The following is a 14,939-nucleotide window of genomic DNA, read 5'->3' as shown; positions in this document are numbered from 1 at the left end:
CCAGTTCTTTTGAAGTGATTGGGTCGTTTGCCGCCTAGTTGCGTGTCTTTTACCGTCTTAGTGTCAACCTCAACACACTAATACATGGCCTTAGCCGGGGGCCGTAGTCTGAATTGCATCGAGCTTCACCATCAACCGAGCTGGAAACAGTTGGCTCAGGACCTTCCCTCTCCTTTGCCTTGCACTAGCTCTCGATCCAGGAACAGACCAAGTAAGCCGTGATTGGTCAAAGGGAAATTATCACTCCATCTCCATGTTGAGGCCACAGTCAGCTGGAAAGCACTGACAAACAAACATGATTTCTTCCCCACATAAGACTAGAATAGAAACAGGAACCTTGCTTGGACAGGGCGTCGCGATACCTGAGCGTTGAGGTGACAGGCTGATGAGGCGTTTAGGGCTGAGGAGGATCAAAGAACCGCCGCTATTCACGGCGACGCCACGACGCCACTTCCATCAGTTTTGGAACCTGGGAGCGCCATTTTACATTGACAGAATTTGTAGAATGGGAGGTGGAAATTGGATCATGCGGAAGTCTTTGATGGTTTATGTACCTTTGTGGGATGCCCGTATCAATTTCCACTTCCTCCTAGGCCGGGCATGGCTGTTGGTCGTAGCCAATGCAATGATGAACTCAATCACACCGATCACAGTGCAGCAGCCTGTCAGCTTCAGCGCTCAGACCTTGCAGAGCAGAGTCCATGCGTCACTTTTACACTCGATCTGTCAGGCAAAGCTGAGTGGCTGATCATCCTCACAACGGCCGCAAGCCATCTTTGTGTAAGCTAGAGCTGCAGTTTGCCGATAGTATCAGCCCTATAAGCATTCATGCCGATGTCCAATTTCCACATCTAGACAACAATGCGATCCCCGGAATATCGGCGATCTAGATTCGTGCATGCCAAGATCAAGGACAGGATCTGATAGATGGATCATGGTTGCTCCCTGTTCAGCTCATCCAGTGAGCTTGAGCTTATTGGCTCTTTGATCGGCGTGTCTATGTTTTCTTGCTTGGATCGTGAAGAGTGAACAGACTCCTAACGAATTCACCATGTCCCAAAATCTCAGACGACGGTATTGACCTCTGGAATGCACCCACAGTTTTCAATTTATCGCCGACTTTGATCTGTAAAGCAAGCTGCATCATGCCTAGAGCACAAATCTCAAAACTACCCTAGGTACAAAATGAACCTTCTCAGCCAGGCAGAAATTTCTATAGTTCTATTACATCCTAAGACTGCTACTAAATGAAATAAACTCTCAAGATAAATACTAAATGAATATCTAATACACGTACTGTTTTTTGTTGCACTTCTTCTGCAGATAATGGATAAATATATTCGGAACCACCATTCGGAAACAGATGTCTGCCTCCCGTTTCCGACGTTACCCCGCGTCTCTTTAGTGCGGCGTTCCTAAAGTTTAACGGCTGACAGTCAGCCTTTCCGGCCAAGATCTTCAATCTTATCTCTCTAGCTTGGGTTCTCAGCAGATAAGCATACTTCATCAGCGCTCACACAATAGCTCTTCTCTACAAGCTGACATCGAAACAAGTTAGATAGGAGTTAAGTGATAAGGAACTGATAGTAAAGAGATATGATCTAGCCTGTGTTGATTCAATTACGAGAGACAAATGCTCTATCGCGTAGCGAGATTGGGACTGCATAATCGCTCCTCCGGTGCTGCCGGACTGGCTAGGTCTAAGTAGGGTAGCATATTCTATACTGCTAACACTGTTGAGAGATCGCGCGGAGATAGTGATGGACTTAATTGTGTTATGTCACTGTTTGCTCGAGTCAGTGGCCGCGGGTCATTTCCGTCGTGAACTGCAGCAAGGTAGTTGCTATTACTCAATCTCCGCATTATATTGAAGCATGCTACAGTCTCATTCCTCTTCTATATTTAGAAAGAGATGCCAAGAGAACTCTGCTGTTTGTCACAATCGTACGTTCTTATGTCAATACTGGGACCGTCATGACACAGGTGTCCTTGGGAGGATGGATGCTGCGGAGCAGGACCGTTACATCCAGGTACCTTGTTTTGTTCTAGATCATCAACTGGCTGTATGATCGAGACTGCCCCTCGGTTAGAAAAGTGGCTTGCTTAAGGGTTTCTGTTATGATGTAACTGTATCTATGGAGAAATGCACAGAATGAAATTGTTTGATGAACTCTTCCACTGTTGTTCCATCTCCCCGGTCCCGGTCTAGGGTGACATGTGGAGTTTGACTCTGCCTACAGCGAATGGGAACAGACTTCAATACGGTGAAGCCAATCAGAGCGCGTAGACGTGCATACTCAATGCTCCGCAGTGACGATCAATTGTGTGGGGTTCGGAAGACTCTCGGTAGCGAAGCTCGCTACGGGAGGAGAATAAACCATTCAAGCTTAAGATAACAGCTTAAGACCTACGGCATATTAGGGGCTTTACCAGTATCAGCACGATAAGATATGTGTTCTCGACAAGGATTCACCGAGAATGACCAATCAACGCTGCAAACGCTGTAATTATCATCGCTGGCCCTCCATTCCGAGTAGTTCCGCGTTCCGATCCCTCACCACCACCCACCAAAAGGTCCGGCCGGACCACTACACGCAGTACCGGTCGGTCCCACGTGGTATCGTTTATTCAACATGCACCTCTCCATCTCCTGAAACGCCATTGTTTCCCACAGCTGAACTTAAAAAACTAGCCTAGCGATCCGGAAGATAAGACTCCCGATGCGTGAATCATGAGTGGCCCGAATATATCGGTTATCTTTGTCTGTATCTGGTCCTCAATTGCAACATTTGCCTACCGGATTGCAACCTCCGTGAGCCCGAACGTTCGCTTAAGATGTGGCTTGCAGTATGGGAGAGATATGAGGTATATGCACTGTAGCCCTGTCAGCATGAACCTTATCATCTATCATATAGAACGTGGGGATTAGTTTCTATAACCCTTGTCAACATTCTGCGAGCTGAAGAGGAATGAAGCGACTACACTTGGTCGTGATAATGCCAAGGGTCTTGGAAAGGGCTTTTTTGAGGGATCTGGTAGTCGGCTCATGTGTTATCTCCACGATAAACAGCGTGGGGATATTCTCACCGACATGGTATAGGCATATCACGCGAGTCAAGACCTGAGTCTGTAGAACTGTATATCTCTATATATATCGCCATGTATGTCCTCAATATGAAAGAATCAACCCATCCTCGTTTGTCTATTCCCACCTAGACATACAGCTGACAAGATGCGTTTCTCAAACTTCTTCGTCTCAGCCTCTCTGGGGAACTTGGCTCTCGGCGCAGCCTTCTCTACTGGGAGACTCGAGAGTCGGAAACAAGGCACTGGAACTGATTGTTCTCTAAGCCAGACTGCCGCGAGTGCTCCTCACAAGAACTTCTGGGGTAGTCTGACTACCCAGGAGACTAAGGATGTCCTCGCTCTTCTGCATAGCAATGCGACGGGCTTCAACTTGACTGCTGCAGAGACTGCAGGAAGGTATGTTTTCAAATCTTGTACTTCAAGAAAAGTATCTAACAGTTCATCACAGCCGAGACAACAAGATGTAAGTCGTGCACTAGACACCCTGCATCAGACTAACGACTATACAGCATGTCAGTTGAGCTCATGATGCCCAACAAGACCGATGTCCTCCCCTTCCTCTCCAACAGTACCGGCAGCCCAGAGCGTTATGCCCTAGCCGCAATTATGTTTGGCGCAGTTGAGAGTGCCTACGTTCAAGAGTTCAAGGTTGGCCCTTTGCCTATCACCAACGCCTCGTATGTTATGCCGTACACCTTCACAAACACAAGGGGTGGTGATGGTAAGATCCCAATCGTCAATCCTGATGCTGAGGATTATGGCAACTTCAATCTTGAGGTCATGAAGAGCGCAGAGGACGTGACGAAACGGCTCTGGAACCTAGTAAGCCTTTTTGCTACGAATATGCTATGTTGGCTTGACTAACAGAGAAAAGACCGTCGCGGATGGACTGCAGATCCCGCTTGCTTTCGCAGCTCCCCTCACAGTTACAGAGGACAAGGTCATCATGTGGCAGGGCTTCAATGCACCTGTCACCAGCATCTACGACACAATCTCCCTACTCCCTCTAGGTCTGTATATGAGAACAGACATCACAGGTCGTGATCCCAGCAAGTGGAAAGTGACAGGTTGGGTGTACAACAATGAGTTCTACAAAGACCTCGATGCATTCCGCAAAGTCATTGCCGAGCCTGATTTCAAACCCCTGGGAGCCAACCTGGACCAGCCTTGGGCACATACTAACAAGCATGGCGATGCTCTCCCCCTGGATGATGAGGCTCCACCGGCTTCTGTTCAGTCTGGAAAGGAGAGGTTTGTTGTTGATGAGGAGGAGAGCTACGTTTCGTGGAGTGAGTTAATACCTGGGGATGTACGTGATGCCCTGCTAATGGACTGTGTTAGTGGACTTTTCATTCTATGTTAGCATTACACGAGATAATGGTTTGAGACTTTACGACATCCGATATAAGGGCAAGAGGATCATGTATGAGGTATGTGTTCTCAACTTGAGCTTTATGCGGCTTTGATTAATCTGATTTAGCTTGGACTTGATGAGGCTATTGCCCATTATGCGTAAGTTATCCATTATTCTCCCTTTACAAACCGTCGCTGACGTCGGCACAGTGGCATTGATCCCGTTCAATCTGGAACCTGGTAAGTGAAGGCCCATCTTCGAAACGTCTCACTTTCCTAACGTTTATCTCTCAGCTACTTCGACAGCATGTCTGGCTTTGGACCTACCATGATCTCTCTCGTCAAGGGTAAGACCCAACTAACTCAAGAAACCACTCATGGCTAACTTGACCAGGCTACGACTGCCCCTCATACTCTCACTACCTCAACGTCACAGCGACTACAGGCGAGACTACCTTTACCCAGAAGGATGGCCTCTGTAAGTCACCACCTATCATCGTCTGCACAAGCTAACAGAACAAGGCATGTTCGAGATCGATAAGGGTTTCCCCATCCAACGCCACTCCTGGGCCGGCCACACCACTGTGACTAAGAACATCGCCTTCAATGTCCGTGCCATCTACACCATCGGAAACTATGACTACATGACCACCTACCAGTTCCACCTCGACGGGTCCATCGAAGTCGACGTCCGGGCATCAGGATACATCTCATCTGCGTTCTACGCTGAGAACGAAGACTACGGCTTCAAGATCCACGATAGTCTTTCTGGGTCTCTACATGATCATGTCATTACCTTCAAGGCCGATTTCGATATCTTGGGCGAGAAGAATTCGTTGCAGAAGGTTGCTATTGAGCCTACGGTTGAGAAGTAAGTTTACTCATATTTGAAAGAAGTGCAGGTTCCTGACGTTGAATTAGGTATAAGTGGTCAGATGGTGAGACGCGTAGCACTATGAAGGCTGTTAAGAGCTTCATCAAGAATGAAGATGATGGCAAGATCAACTGGTCGCCCAATGGTGGGGCTATGTATGCCGTCGTCAACAAGGATGAGAAGAACCCTTACGGTGAGAACCCAGGATACAGGATCGTACCAGGTAAGTTACTCTCATGGCCTCAATAACTTTATCTTGCCACTGACATTTGTAGCATCTGGCGTGGCGTACCTCACCGTTCAGGACTCCTCCGTCACCAAGAACGCAGCCCACCATACAACCCATCATCTCTACGTTACCCGCCAAAAGGACAACGAGACCTACGCGGCTGGGGCATACAACTCTCTCACCCCCGAAGATCCGCAGGTTGACTTTGACAAGTACTTCAACGGCGAGTCCCTCGACCAAGAGGATATGTAAGTGCACCTATCCCATACCTAACGAATCATAAGTTGACTGGGTACAGTGTCGTTTGGTTCAACCTCGGAATGCACCATATGCCTCATACAGGCGATCTCCCCAACACAGTCTTCTCCACCGCGCACTCATCCATGTTGATTGAGCCGCTAAACTATCTCCTCGGTGATCCGTCGCTGGCTAGCTCGCAGCAGGTTCTCATCAAGACCACGGATAGCAAGCCTGAGATTACGAGATATGGGGCTAAAGAGGCGACGTGCCCGGTTGATCTGGTACGTTCTTTGTTTTCTTTTCTTCTGACGCAGTTCTAATATGGTTTATTTTAGGCGCAACTTAACCCTGATCTGTCGAGCTACTCCAACAGCATCAGTGTTCTGAAGTATCCCTTCGATGGATCAAAGCCGGATCGTGCTTAGGCTTTTGATAGAGTTGGGTGTGCAAGAATCAGCTTCTTGTAGGGAAACTCGTGGGTAGCAGCTGGGGGTGAGGCTTTGGTGTTACCTGTACTTCCATGTGGACGAGAGCCACACTGTATGTAGCGCATAACCAGTTGCAATAAGACCCAATTCAAGACACACTCTACGATGAAGCAATGGATAGTTTGCCTGACCGGATCGGCCTCTTATCTGTTTTAATTCGCTCAATTGAAGTTAGTTCAATGCCAAGATGCAACCTTATCAAAAACATACTCAATGAGGACAAGATCTGCTGTTCTACAGTAGCATCGCTCCAACTTATGTAATAGAAACAAACGGCAGTGTTGATCCGATATCCCCGCCATGAAAATAGCTATCAGCATCCTAGTTTCACGGCATTTATTTGGCCGACAATCTATCTATCCTATAAGAATCAAAATTCCATTTCGCAACTATACAGATTCCTCTTCAACCCCTTTGCGGTCTTTTAGAGAAATTTGTTGCTCACCATGCGGTTCATTGCCTTACTGAGCCTTTCCGTGTCAGCGGTGGCAGAGCTTCTCCGCCCCAATGGTATATCCTTGAGCCTGAACGGAACAAACTATTTCTTATCGCCATCGCTCCAACAAACATTACCAAAAAGCCTCATTCCAGCCACCATTGCTACGGACACTTTGTCATTTGTGCCCATTACTGTCGTTGGCAATGATACCGCTCCAGATGATCTGGCTAAAGTCTTTAAAACCTGGGCACAAAAGGACGACGTCTGGCAACCTGCCTTTACTGAATTGGTTGTACTTTTGAAATCGCCTGGTTGTAAATCAACAACGGCTACATTCAAGGATGGCATTAAGACGGTCGTTTCCTGCTGGCACAAAGCTCCTGCAATTCCATCAGGACCTTATTTCTTAGATCCTTCCAGAGGGAGTCTACATCAAGTGTATCGGCTCTACGATGACTTCTCCGGTAGCTTTCTGGAATCTCTCATTCAGTCCCCCCACGGAACCTTTCAGACTCTTTCAGCGCACGCTCCGGGTAGCAGTTCTCTCACCATAGGAGTCCCCTCGCGCTTGTACTTTACTCGTACGAAGGAAAAGCCTTTGGCAGGTATTCGCGTGGGAGTCAAAGACCTTTACGACCTCAGAGGTGTAAAAAGCTCGCGCGGTAACCGTGCTTGGTATAATCTCTATCCCGCCGCGAATAAGACAGCACCAGCTATTCAGAACCTGATCGATGCAGGAGCTGTTATTGTCGGGACACAGAAGCTCTCCCAGTTTGCTAATGGGGAGAATCCAACTGCGGATTGGGTCTCGTACCTTGCGCCATTCAACCCCCGCGGAGACGGGTACCAAGGTCCATCCTCGTCCTCGTCGGGCGCCGGAGCATCTATAGCATCTTACCCTTGGCTTGACCTTGCTGTTGGGAGTGACACTGGAGGCTCTATTCGAGGGCCTGCTGGAGTTTCAGGTGTCTTTGGAAATAGACCTACTCACGGTCTCGTCAGTTTGGACCATGTGTTGCCGCTTTCACCCAAGATGGACACGGCTGGTTTTCTCACTCGCGATCCAGAGATCTGGGGAGAAGCACAGGCAGCGATGTACAAGAAGAACTACACGGTCTTTTCAAGGGAGAGAGTCAAGTACCCGCGGACGGTTTACACGGCGGGATTTCCGGCCAACGATACACCGGAGGGCGCAATACTGCACCAATTTGCCAACGATCTCGCTGACTTCCTTGCCACCAATGTCACTGAGTATAATATCAGCCAACACTGGGCTTCAACGGCACCGAAGTCCGTTGGAAACACTCCCTTGACGGAATTGCTGAACGTAACCTATGCTGCTCTCATCACCAAGCAACAGGTCGCTTTGGTAAAAGAGCCGTTCTTTAGAGACTACGCTGGTATGTGCAACTGTATAAGAGATAACCGTATCGCATGACTGATCACAAACCTTCACAGCCGCTCATGATGGCCGTACGCCCTACATAGATCCAGCACCCAGCGCGCGATGGGCATGGGGCGAAAGCCAGCCCGACTCCCTCCTCGACGACGCCATCCGTAACAAAACCATCTTCATGGACTGGTTCAACCACGACGTTCTTCCAAAAGACAAAGACTCCCAACGATGCTCTTCGAGCATCCTGCTGTACACCCAGGGCCCAGGGATCTTCAGCCGCCGCGATGTCTATCTAGACCCCCCAAGTGTTCCGTTTGGATGGTCCTTGAGTAGGATTTCCATCTTTAGCGAAGCACCGGATAGTGTGTATCCGATTGGGGAAGTATCTTCTTTCAGTAATATCACCAATCGCAACGAGAGCTTGCCTGTAAGCGTCAATATTATGGTGGCAAGAGGGTGCGATGGGCTGGTGCCGAGGCTGGCTCAGGATCTTGCGGGGCTTGGTTTGTTGAAGATTCCAAAGACTGGCGGGAACATGTCGGGAGGAGAAGTTTTATTTTAGGTACAAGTCTCCATGCGAATGATGGATTTTGGACTGGGGTATTTAATTTATGCCAGTCCTAGGCAAGTCTTTTTAATAAGCTTAATTTACGCCAATCTTGATCTGTGGCCAACATACCTCAACGGTATCTAGTAGCATTCCATCTAAGACACAAACACAGGGTGCTCTCATTTCATTCCATTCCTGGAAAATCCAAATTAGGCATCGCCACAAACATCGCTCTGTAGTAATTCCAGGTCAGAAAACTCCTCGCAGTGAAATGACAATCTGGGGGCCAACTTACTCCTACTCTATCGGGGCATACGTGTGATCTCCACGTATCATAGACCCCGTCACTTTCAATACATCCCCAGTCACAATTGCAACCGAAAGGATTGCATAACGTTCCGCTGACATCGTAGTTGCTCACATTCATGCACCCCGCGGCGCGTGCATCTCTTCGCGCATCGGTTCGGTTGTGACAGGTGCTGGTTTCTTCGAGGATCTGGAGATAATGGGCGGATACTGAGACTGCAGAACAGATCAGGGCGATGAGCGTTAGTTTCATCGCATCGAAATAAGGTTGAGCGAATGGGGGAAAAGCCTGTGAGAGTTAAAGTTAAGAAATGGCGTCCTTGGCAAGACGGCCATTTCTTTAAAAAAGCAGGGCGTGGCCAGAACTTAAGGTACTAGACTCCAAGACATGTCTAAACCCCATTGCAGCTTTTACTGACAATGCGTCGCGTCATAACGGCTATAGCATTCCTGACAGAAGCTGGAGATTTCTCAAGGGAGGATGGAATTTACAAAACTGGATATGCTTGAATTCTGCATTGCAAGGAAGGCTTAATTGACATTCCCTACCTCGATAAAGACATAATAATTAAAAAAAAATTAGATCTAGACAATTGAAATCAGAGTAGAGGCCAAAAAAGAATTATCAGCTGTGTCAATCGACCACGCCAGGAGTCGAACCTGGAATCTCTAGAGGGATCAGTTGCTGAGGACCGAAATCTAGCGCCTTAGCCATTAGGCCACGCGGCCTGATCTTATTGGATGACTTCCTGGATCAGATACTGGCATTATGAACAGACGCATATTTATTTTCTCCGACTAGGATATCTATCTGTTCCAAGACATCTTCCGCCTTTTTTACTACTAATCTTTATGGCTCCCTTCTAGCTTGAGTCCTGCCAGCTATTCAAAAGTCTAGCTTAGTGGTGTACAAGCGACTTACAGCTCCGGGATACCTACTGCTTCTGAATTGCGCTCTTGAGAAACCCAATTGAATGCTCGCACACCTATGGGCATATGCAGGTCATAACTTGACATTTGGGAAGCAAAGACGCTGAACTTACGTGTCCCTGCTCCAGATAGAATGCTACTTCCAGGGATCTCTAAAGTTTAAGAGCCACAACGCCTCACCGTCATCCTCGAAACGTCAGATTTAAACTTTAGCCAAGGTTCATGCTATATACACCTGACAGTTTGTAATGGGGCTGTGGAGTATCTTATAGTCCTCTTCTCTATTCAGAGCACTCAAAGTGTCTATCATGACTATTCCAAGAAGTGTAAGCGAGAGGCCCATATCCACTACCAGCCCGTCAAAAGACATTAGGTTAGCACGGAAGGAACAGTTGTGCCGCATTCGAAAAGCATATATAAGCCTGAGCTAGACGAATATCTTGCTCTGGACCTCTTGACTTCAGCCTCTAGAAAGTCCTACCAGAAATTTCATCACCTGATATTGCCTCATCGCTCAACATACATCAACGATGCAGATCAACTTGGCCACTCTTCTCCTCTTCCTTGCTGCTGGATTCAGCGCAGTCGAGGCTAACAAATGCCTCTACACCGAGCCTCGCAAGTGTTCTCAGGGTTGTCCCAATGGAGGTTGTACTGGTAAAGATAATAACCCCGATGACGTATGCTACTATGACTGTTGAAACACTATTGTAGGTATATAAATCACCTTTTGTCGCCTTGCGCTAAATTTACTTCGCAGGGAAACTGATCAGAGCCGGAGTTATTACATTCGTCATCAATCACCAGTCATACAAGCAGCGAAGGGGACGATGTTGGCCTAGGAGGACATTATTGCCACAAGACTAAAGGGAAACATATCTTGATAATTCATTCGTCAATGGTAGGGACCTATGCTAAGATGATGGATCAAATGCGTGGCTCTTTATCTTAGTTTGGTACCATTAGACGGGGAAATTTAACTACTGTTCTCGCTCTTGTGTACGCCCCACTTCATGCACAGGATCAGGCAGGCATAAGTAGTTGTGATAATATCAACCATAATCAAGATTTTCAATTTATATCCAACACATCTATCTTACATCCGACCATCACCATGACAGTTTATTTTAACTGAAACACCTGTCTTCAGCTCATTTCCACTTTAGACAATCTCGGGGGTTTCCTGCTCACCCTTCTTGTCATCAAGAGGCTTGTCAAGACCAAGGCGCTGACGAGTGGTATAAGTAGCAATAGACCCATTGGCATCAGCCTCGGTGATGAGCTCCTTGCGGCGAGTATCAACCAGAAGGCGGATCAGGTCAGGGCGCATGTAGTGGCCAGCAAAGTCAGCGAGAACCTTGGTGAGATGAGTCTCATTCAGATCAATGTCAACAAAGAGAAGGCCATCAAAGTCCTTCTCAGGCTTGACGACCAAGCTACCATCAGGGCGGTAGATACGAGCATGGCCGTTGTAAACAGAGGGATCAGTCTCTGGCTCAACGCCCTCGGGAGTGTTGATCTTGAGACCCTCAACAGACAAGCGCTGGAAAGGTGCGAGAGTCCAAGTACCCGTCTCAATGGCGTACTCGGGAGTGACCAAGTCAGAAGCGGGATCAGCGTAGTTGGTCGCAGGATCAGGAGCAACCTGACGCTCCTTTCCAGGGTAGACAGGCCAAGCAGCGATGTGGACCTGCTCACCAGCAGAGACGTTGAGAGACTTGAGGAAGGGGTTCATGTTCTCCCAGCAGTTTAGCTGTCCAACACGACCGATGTCAGTCTCGCTAACGGACATGAAGGTGTCGCCGGAGCCGTCACCGTAGACGAGCTTCTCTACGTGGGTGGGCTTGATCTTGCGACGGTGGTTGATGACGGAGCCATCCGGGCCGATGAGGACCTGGGCGAGGTAGAGAGTTGCGTGGTCGATCTCAGAGAAGCCGAGGGAGACATAGATTTGGTTATCGCGAGCTGCGCGACGGATGCGGCGCATCTCTTCAGAATCGACGGCCATGGAGTTCTCGCGATAGCGCTTTAGCATGGGGAGGGATTGGAGGTAGGTGACCTTCCACATCCAGTAGGGATATCCAGGGATCCCTGGGGGTGTTAGTAGAGAGTTCAAATGCAGAGGGAGGGAGGACATACAAACTTCGGGGAAGGCGACGAGCTTGCATCCAGCTTGGCCAGCCTCGTTGATGAAATCGATGGTCTTGCGAACACCGCCCTCAAGATCGAACCACTGGATACTGTCAGTTTTGCTTGGGTAGTTGGAGTGTTAGGTCTTACTCCAGGCTCGGAGGTGACAGCAGCAGCCTTGTACTTGGTGATAGCCATGATGAAGTTTTTGTGGTTGTTGTTGTTGAGATTGGTGTTTGCAATGGAGTTCTGTGAGGTGATGAGTGAGATCCAACTTGAGCGCGACACCATCATATTTATACCACAGTTAATCAGTACATGTATACAAAGCACTGACAGTTTATCTCATCAGCGTTACAGTCCGAGTCACCGAGGTCGCCCGTATCTGCACGAGCTTCATGATATCTGCACCATGATGTATATCATTTCACATACAACACCCATCCCTCAACCAATAGGAACCAAGCACCAAGATCTACCATCCATGCAGAACTGCCGGAGAGGCTTTACCGAAAGTGTCCGTGGCGGCGTAATCGTCTGATAGTCCACATTTTCAGAGGGCAGATGCCGCTGCGGCGTGGTGCGGCCCGCAGATTGATAAGTCGTGCGGCGATGCGGCGGTCGCCGTGTAGGAAATTCTGGGGGAGCGCGGCGAAGAATGGATATCGCGAAAGCTCGTGGTGTCTTGTGGTTTCATGGATGCATTAATTTACACAATTGCAATGTTTTCCGCTGATCCCGAGGCGATTGCTGCTCCGACAATACCCGTGTTATTATTGGGGCGGACGATTGTTGGGATTGGGAATGTGTATGAGGAAATGAATTGCAAGTGTTTCATTGAAATGCAAAGGGACTTGTTGGGATACATTGGGCTGACCACAGTGTCGCATTGTTCTGAGTTGGTTGATAGACTCGCTGATGCTGACCATTGTGTAATTTGCCAGTTCCGACTTCTGAGTAATCATAAACGGCGATCATCTTCTACCAGCTCAAAAGGACTGCAATCAATATGAAAATCAATTGATGCTTTAATATATGTCATATGTTGGCAGTCTTACAATTTCATGTCGCCTCTTATTGATCAATTGCTTTCTGCTTGCATGATAATCGTAATGATCGAGACAGCAAAGATAACTGCCTGACTTGGCCGTCAGCTCACCCTACACTACGCGAAATCAAAATTCGGAGAACGTGGTATTTCTTACCGCTTCTTGCATACATTGGTGGCATGTATGCACCAAGATGCAGTTGATTAGTGATAAACGGTCTCCCGAATTGTACATGATCTATCTCTCCACCCTTTCCTGCACAGATGCATGCTCATTCGCGGCGAATGTAGTTATATGCAGGTAGTTGGTAAGACACGGAAGTCAAAATTGGTTGTCGCCTTGGGGTACCTGCTCTATGATGATGAACAGTCTGTCAGAGTAAAGGTTTACGGTGGGAAGAGGCCTCTTTCTAGACTAGTTGGGAGGTTCATTCTGAGTTCGAACACGCGAACTGCAAAAACGAAGAGTGGTGTAGGGAAGAGAATTTAGGATTTAGGTTCGGATTTTAAAAAGTTTATAGGTTATAGGTAGATACCACTACACCACTCTTCGCCAAAGACATACAGAGATGTATTAGGTTATAATGGTAGGTCCACGGTATAGAGATTAGCATTTTCTGGCCATGCTGTGAAATGATAGCCAGATGTCGCAAGGCTAGTTCATTGTCGACATAAAGAGCGGTTTCAAGTATTCAGTTCATGTCTATAAGCAATGCAAACAATTCTCCATGTCTATCAACACAATGTCCGATCCGAACGCCATCCGAAAATCTTCCGTAATCTACTCCGTCAAGTCACCGGGAGTAGGCTCAGTACTGATCCCCTGCAAAACACTCTTATCAGCACTCTTGCCCTCGGCCGTCTTAACAACCTCCAACAACTCAACAATTCTCGGCGACCAACCCCCATTAACATTGCCCTCAAGAATCTGCGCCGACGAAACCTCCGCTCCATAAAAGTCGGAGTTCACATCGCGCTTCTCCTTGATAACGGTCCCATCAACGGTCAAACCACCATAGATACCACGAGACTTGGTATACGTCCACACAGGCTTTACCTCCCCCATGTTGACATTTCCACCGAGCGGCCCAGCTGCAAGAGCAACGGCGCCTCCAAGGTTGACCTCGGACTTTTTGTAAGCGTCAACTGCTTCTTGGGTGTTGAGGACACAGATGCAGTCGTAGACGTCGATGCCATAGACGAGACCGACACTGCCGCTGCGGACGGAGAAGGCAGACGGGGATGACCATGATCCGTCGGGGAGACGGGCGATTACAATGCCTGAGCCACCTGCGCCGGCGAAGTACATTCCTGCGCGGAAGCCGGTGAATATGGCAAGGCCATTGGCGTTACTGATGACGTTGGAGGGGATTTTGTTCTTATCTGTTGTTTGTTAGATGGTGAAGATGAGTAAGAGACGTTGGTACGTACCGACGAAGCTCTTGAGGATACGAGCGCTCTTTTCGCATTCCTCACGAAGATCGGCAGTCTTGAAAAGGCCCATTCTGTTACTTTGTGAGTGTTTTGGTTGGACGAAGGTATGGAGTGTTCTCGTGTAGTAGTCAGAGATGGAATGGTTCGAGTCGCAGTGTCTTGAGACTAATGGTGAAATATAGAGACTGTCCGCTGAAGACGATGCTATCTCGAACCTTTATAGGAAAACATCTCGATTTCTACATCGCGTCTACACCTACGATAATGAGCCATCTTGCGCAAATCTGCGTATGCGACAATGCCCTCAGCATAGCCTCAGTTGGCGATACCTTCTTCTACGACACTCTACACTCATTTCAAATGACAAATAATCCCATTGACCAATCACATACTCCAGCGTATGTAAGCAAGCGTATCGCAGCGTATTCCGCGTAC

At 48.1% G+C, this 14,939-nt stretch overlaps 6 protein-coding genes and 1 non-coding gene across 7 annotated transcripts; 3 read left to right on the top strand and 4 right to left on the bottom strand.

Annotated features, from left to right (window-relative positions):
* Positions 1 to 3,232: 3,232 nt before the first annotated feature.
* FPRO_05599 (uncharacterized protein) lies at positions 3,233 to 6,208 on the top strand (the record flags this gene model as incomplete). Its single annotated transcript, XM_031229579.1, has 14 exons — positions 3,233 to 3,483; positions 3,536 to 3,550; positions 3,597 to 3,909; positions 3,962 to 4,376; positions 4,429 to 4,517; positions 4,568 to 4,599; positions 4,651 to 4,680; positions 4,735 to 4,787; positions 4,835 to 4,918; positions 4,963 to 5,311; positions 5,362 to 5,537; positions 5,590 to 5,791; positions 5,842 to 6,064; positions 6,119 to 6,208. 14 exons carry the CDS (start codon positions 3,233 to 3,235, stop codon positions 6,206 to 6,208), a joined length of 2,322 nt encoding a protein of 773 aa, XP_031079802.1.
* Positions 6,209 to 6,717: 509 nt separating this feature from the next.
* Positions 6,718 to 8,668, top strand: FPRO_05600 (uncharacterized protein; the record flags this gene model as incomplete). The annotated part of the gene is made up of 2 exons (XM_031229578.1): positions 6,718 to 8,110; positions 8,169 to 8,668. The coding sequence occupies 2 exons, from the start codon at positions 6,718 to 6,720 to the stop codon at positions 8,666 to 8,668; spliced, it is 1,893 nt and encodes a 630-aa protein (XP_031079801.1).
* Positions 8,669 to 8,865: 197 nt separating this feature from the next.
* On the bottom strand, positions 8,866 to 9,215 carry FPRO_05601 (uncharacterized protein; the record flags this gene model as incomplete). The annotated part of the gene is made up of 2 exons (XM_031229577.1): positions 8,866 to 8,889; positions 8,952 to 9,215. The coding sequence occupies 2 exons, from the start codon at positions 9,213 to 9,215 to the stop codon at positions 8,866 to 8,868; spliced, it is 288 nt and encodes a 95-aa protein (XP_031079800.1).
* A 386-nt stretch (positions 9,216 to 9,601) lies between these two features.
* On the bottom strand, positions 9,602 to 9,691 carry tRNA. Its single transcript is given in 2 exon segments — positions 9,602 to 9,637; positions 9,655 to 9,691. It is a non-coding gene; the product is annotated as a tRNA-Arg (tRNA).
* A 731-nt stretch (positions 9,692 to 10,422) lies between these two features.
* FPRO_05602 (uncharacterized protein) lies at positions 10,423 to 10,639 on the top strand (the record flags this gene model as incomplete). The annotated part of the gene is made up of 2 exons (XM_031229576.1): positions 10,423 to 10,572; positions 10,607 to 10,639. 2 exons carry the CDS (start codon positions 10,423 to 10,425, stop codon positions 10,637 to 10,639), a joined length of 183 nt encoding a protein of 60 aa, XP_031079799.1.
* A 415-nt stretch (positions 10,640 to 11,054) lies between these two features.
* On the bottom strand, positions 11,055 to 12,220 carry FPRO_05603 (uncharacterized protein; the record flags this gene model as incomplete). Its single annotated transcript, XM_031229575.1, has 3 exons — positions 11,055 to 11,983; positions 12,032 to 12,125; positions 12,173 to 12,220. 3 exons carry the CDS (start codon positions 12,218 to 12,220, stop codon positions 11,055 to 11,057), a joined length of 1,071 nt encoding a protein of 356 aa, XP_031079798.1.
* Positions 12,221 to 13,851: 1,631 nt separating this feature from the next.
* Positions 13,852 to 14,574, bottom strand: FPRO_05604 (uncharacterized protein; the record flags this gene model as incomplete). The annotated part of the gene is made up of 2 exons (XM_031229574.1): positions 13,852 to 14,453; positions 14,502 to 14,574. 2 exons carry the CDS (start codon positions 14,572 to 14,574, stop codon positions 13,852 to 13,854), a joined length of 675 nt encoding a protein of 224 aa, XP_031079797.1.
* Positions 14,575 to 14,939: the final 365 nt, after the last annotated feature.

This window comes from Fusarium proliferatum, assembly GCF_900067095.1.
Source record: "Fusarium proliferatum ET1 genome assembly, contig: FPRO_scaffold003, whole genome shotgun sequence".
NCBI classification, from domain to species: Eukaryota; Fungi; Ascomycota; class Sordariomycetes; order Hypocreales; family Nectriaceae; genus Fusarium; species Fusarium proliferatum.
The sequence above is the reverse complement of the archived record's forward strand: the minus strand, read 5'-3'. Positions and strand labels throughout refer to the sequence as shown.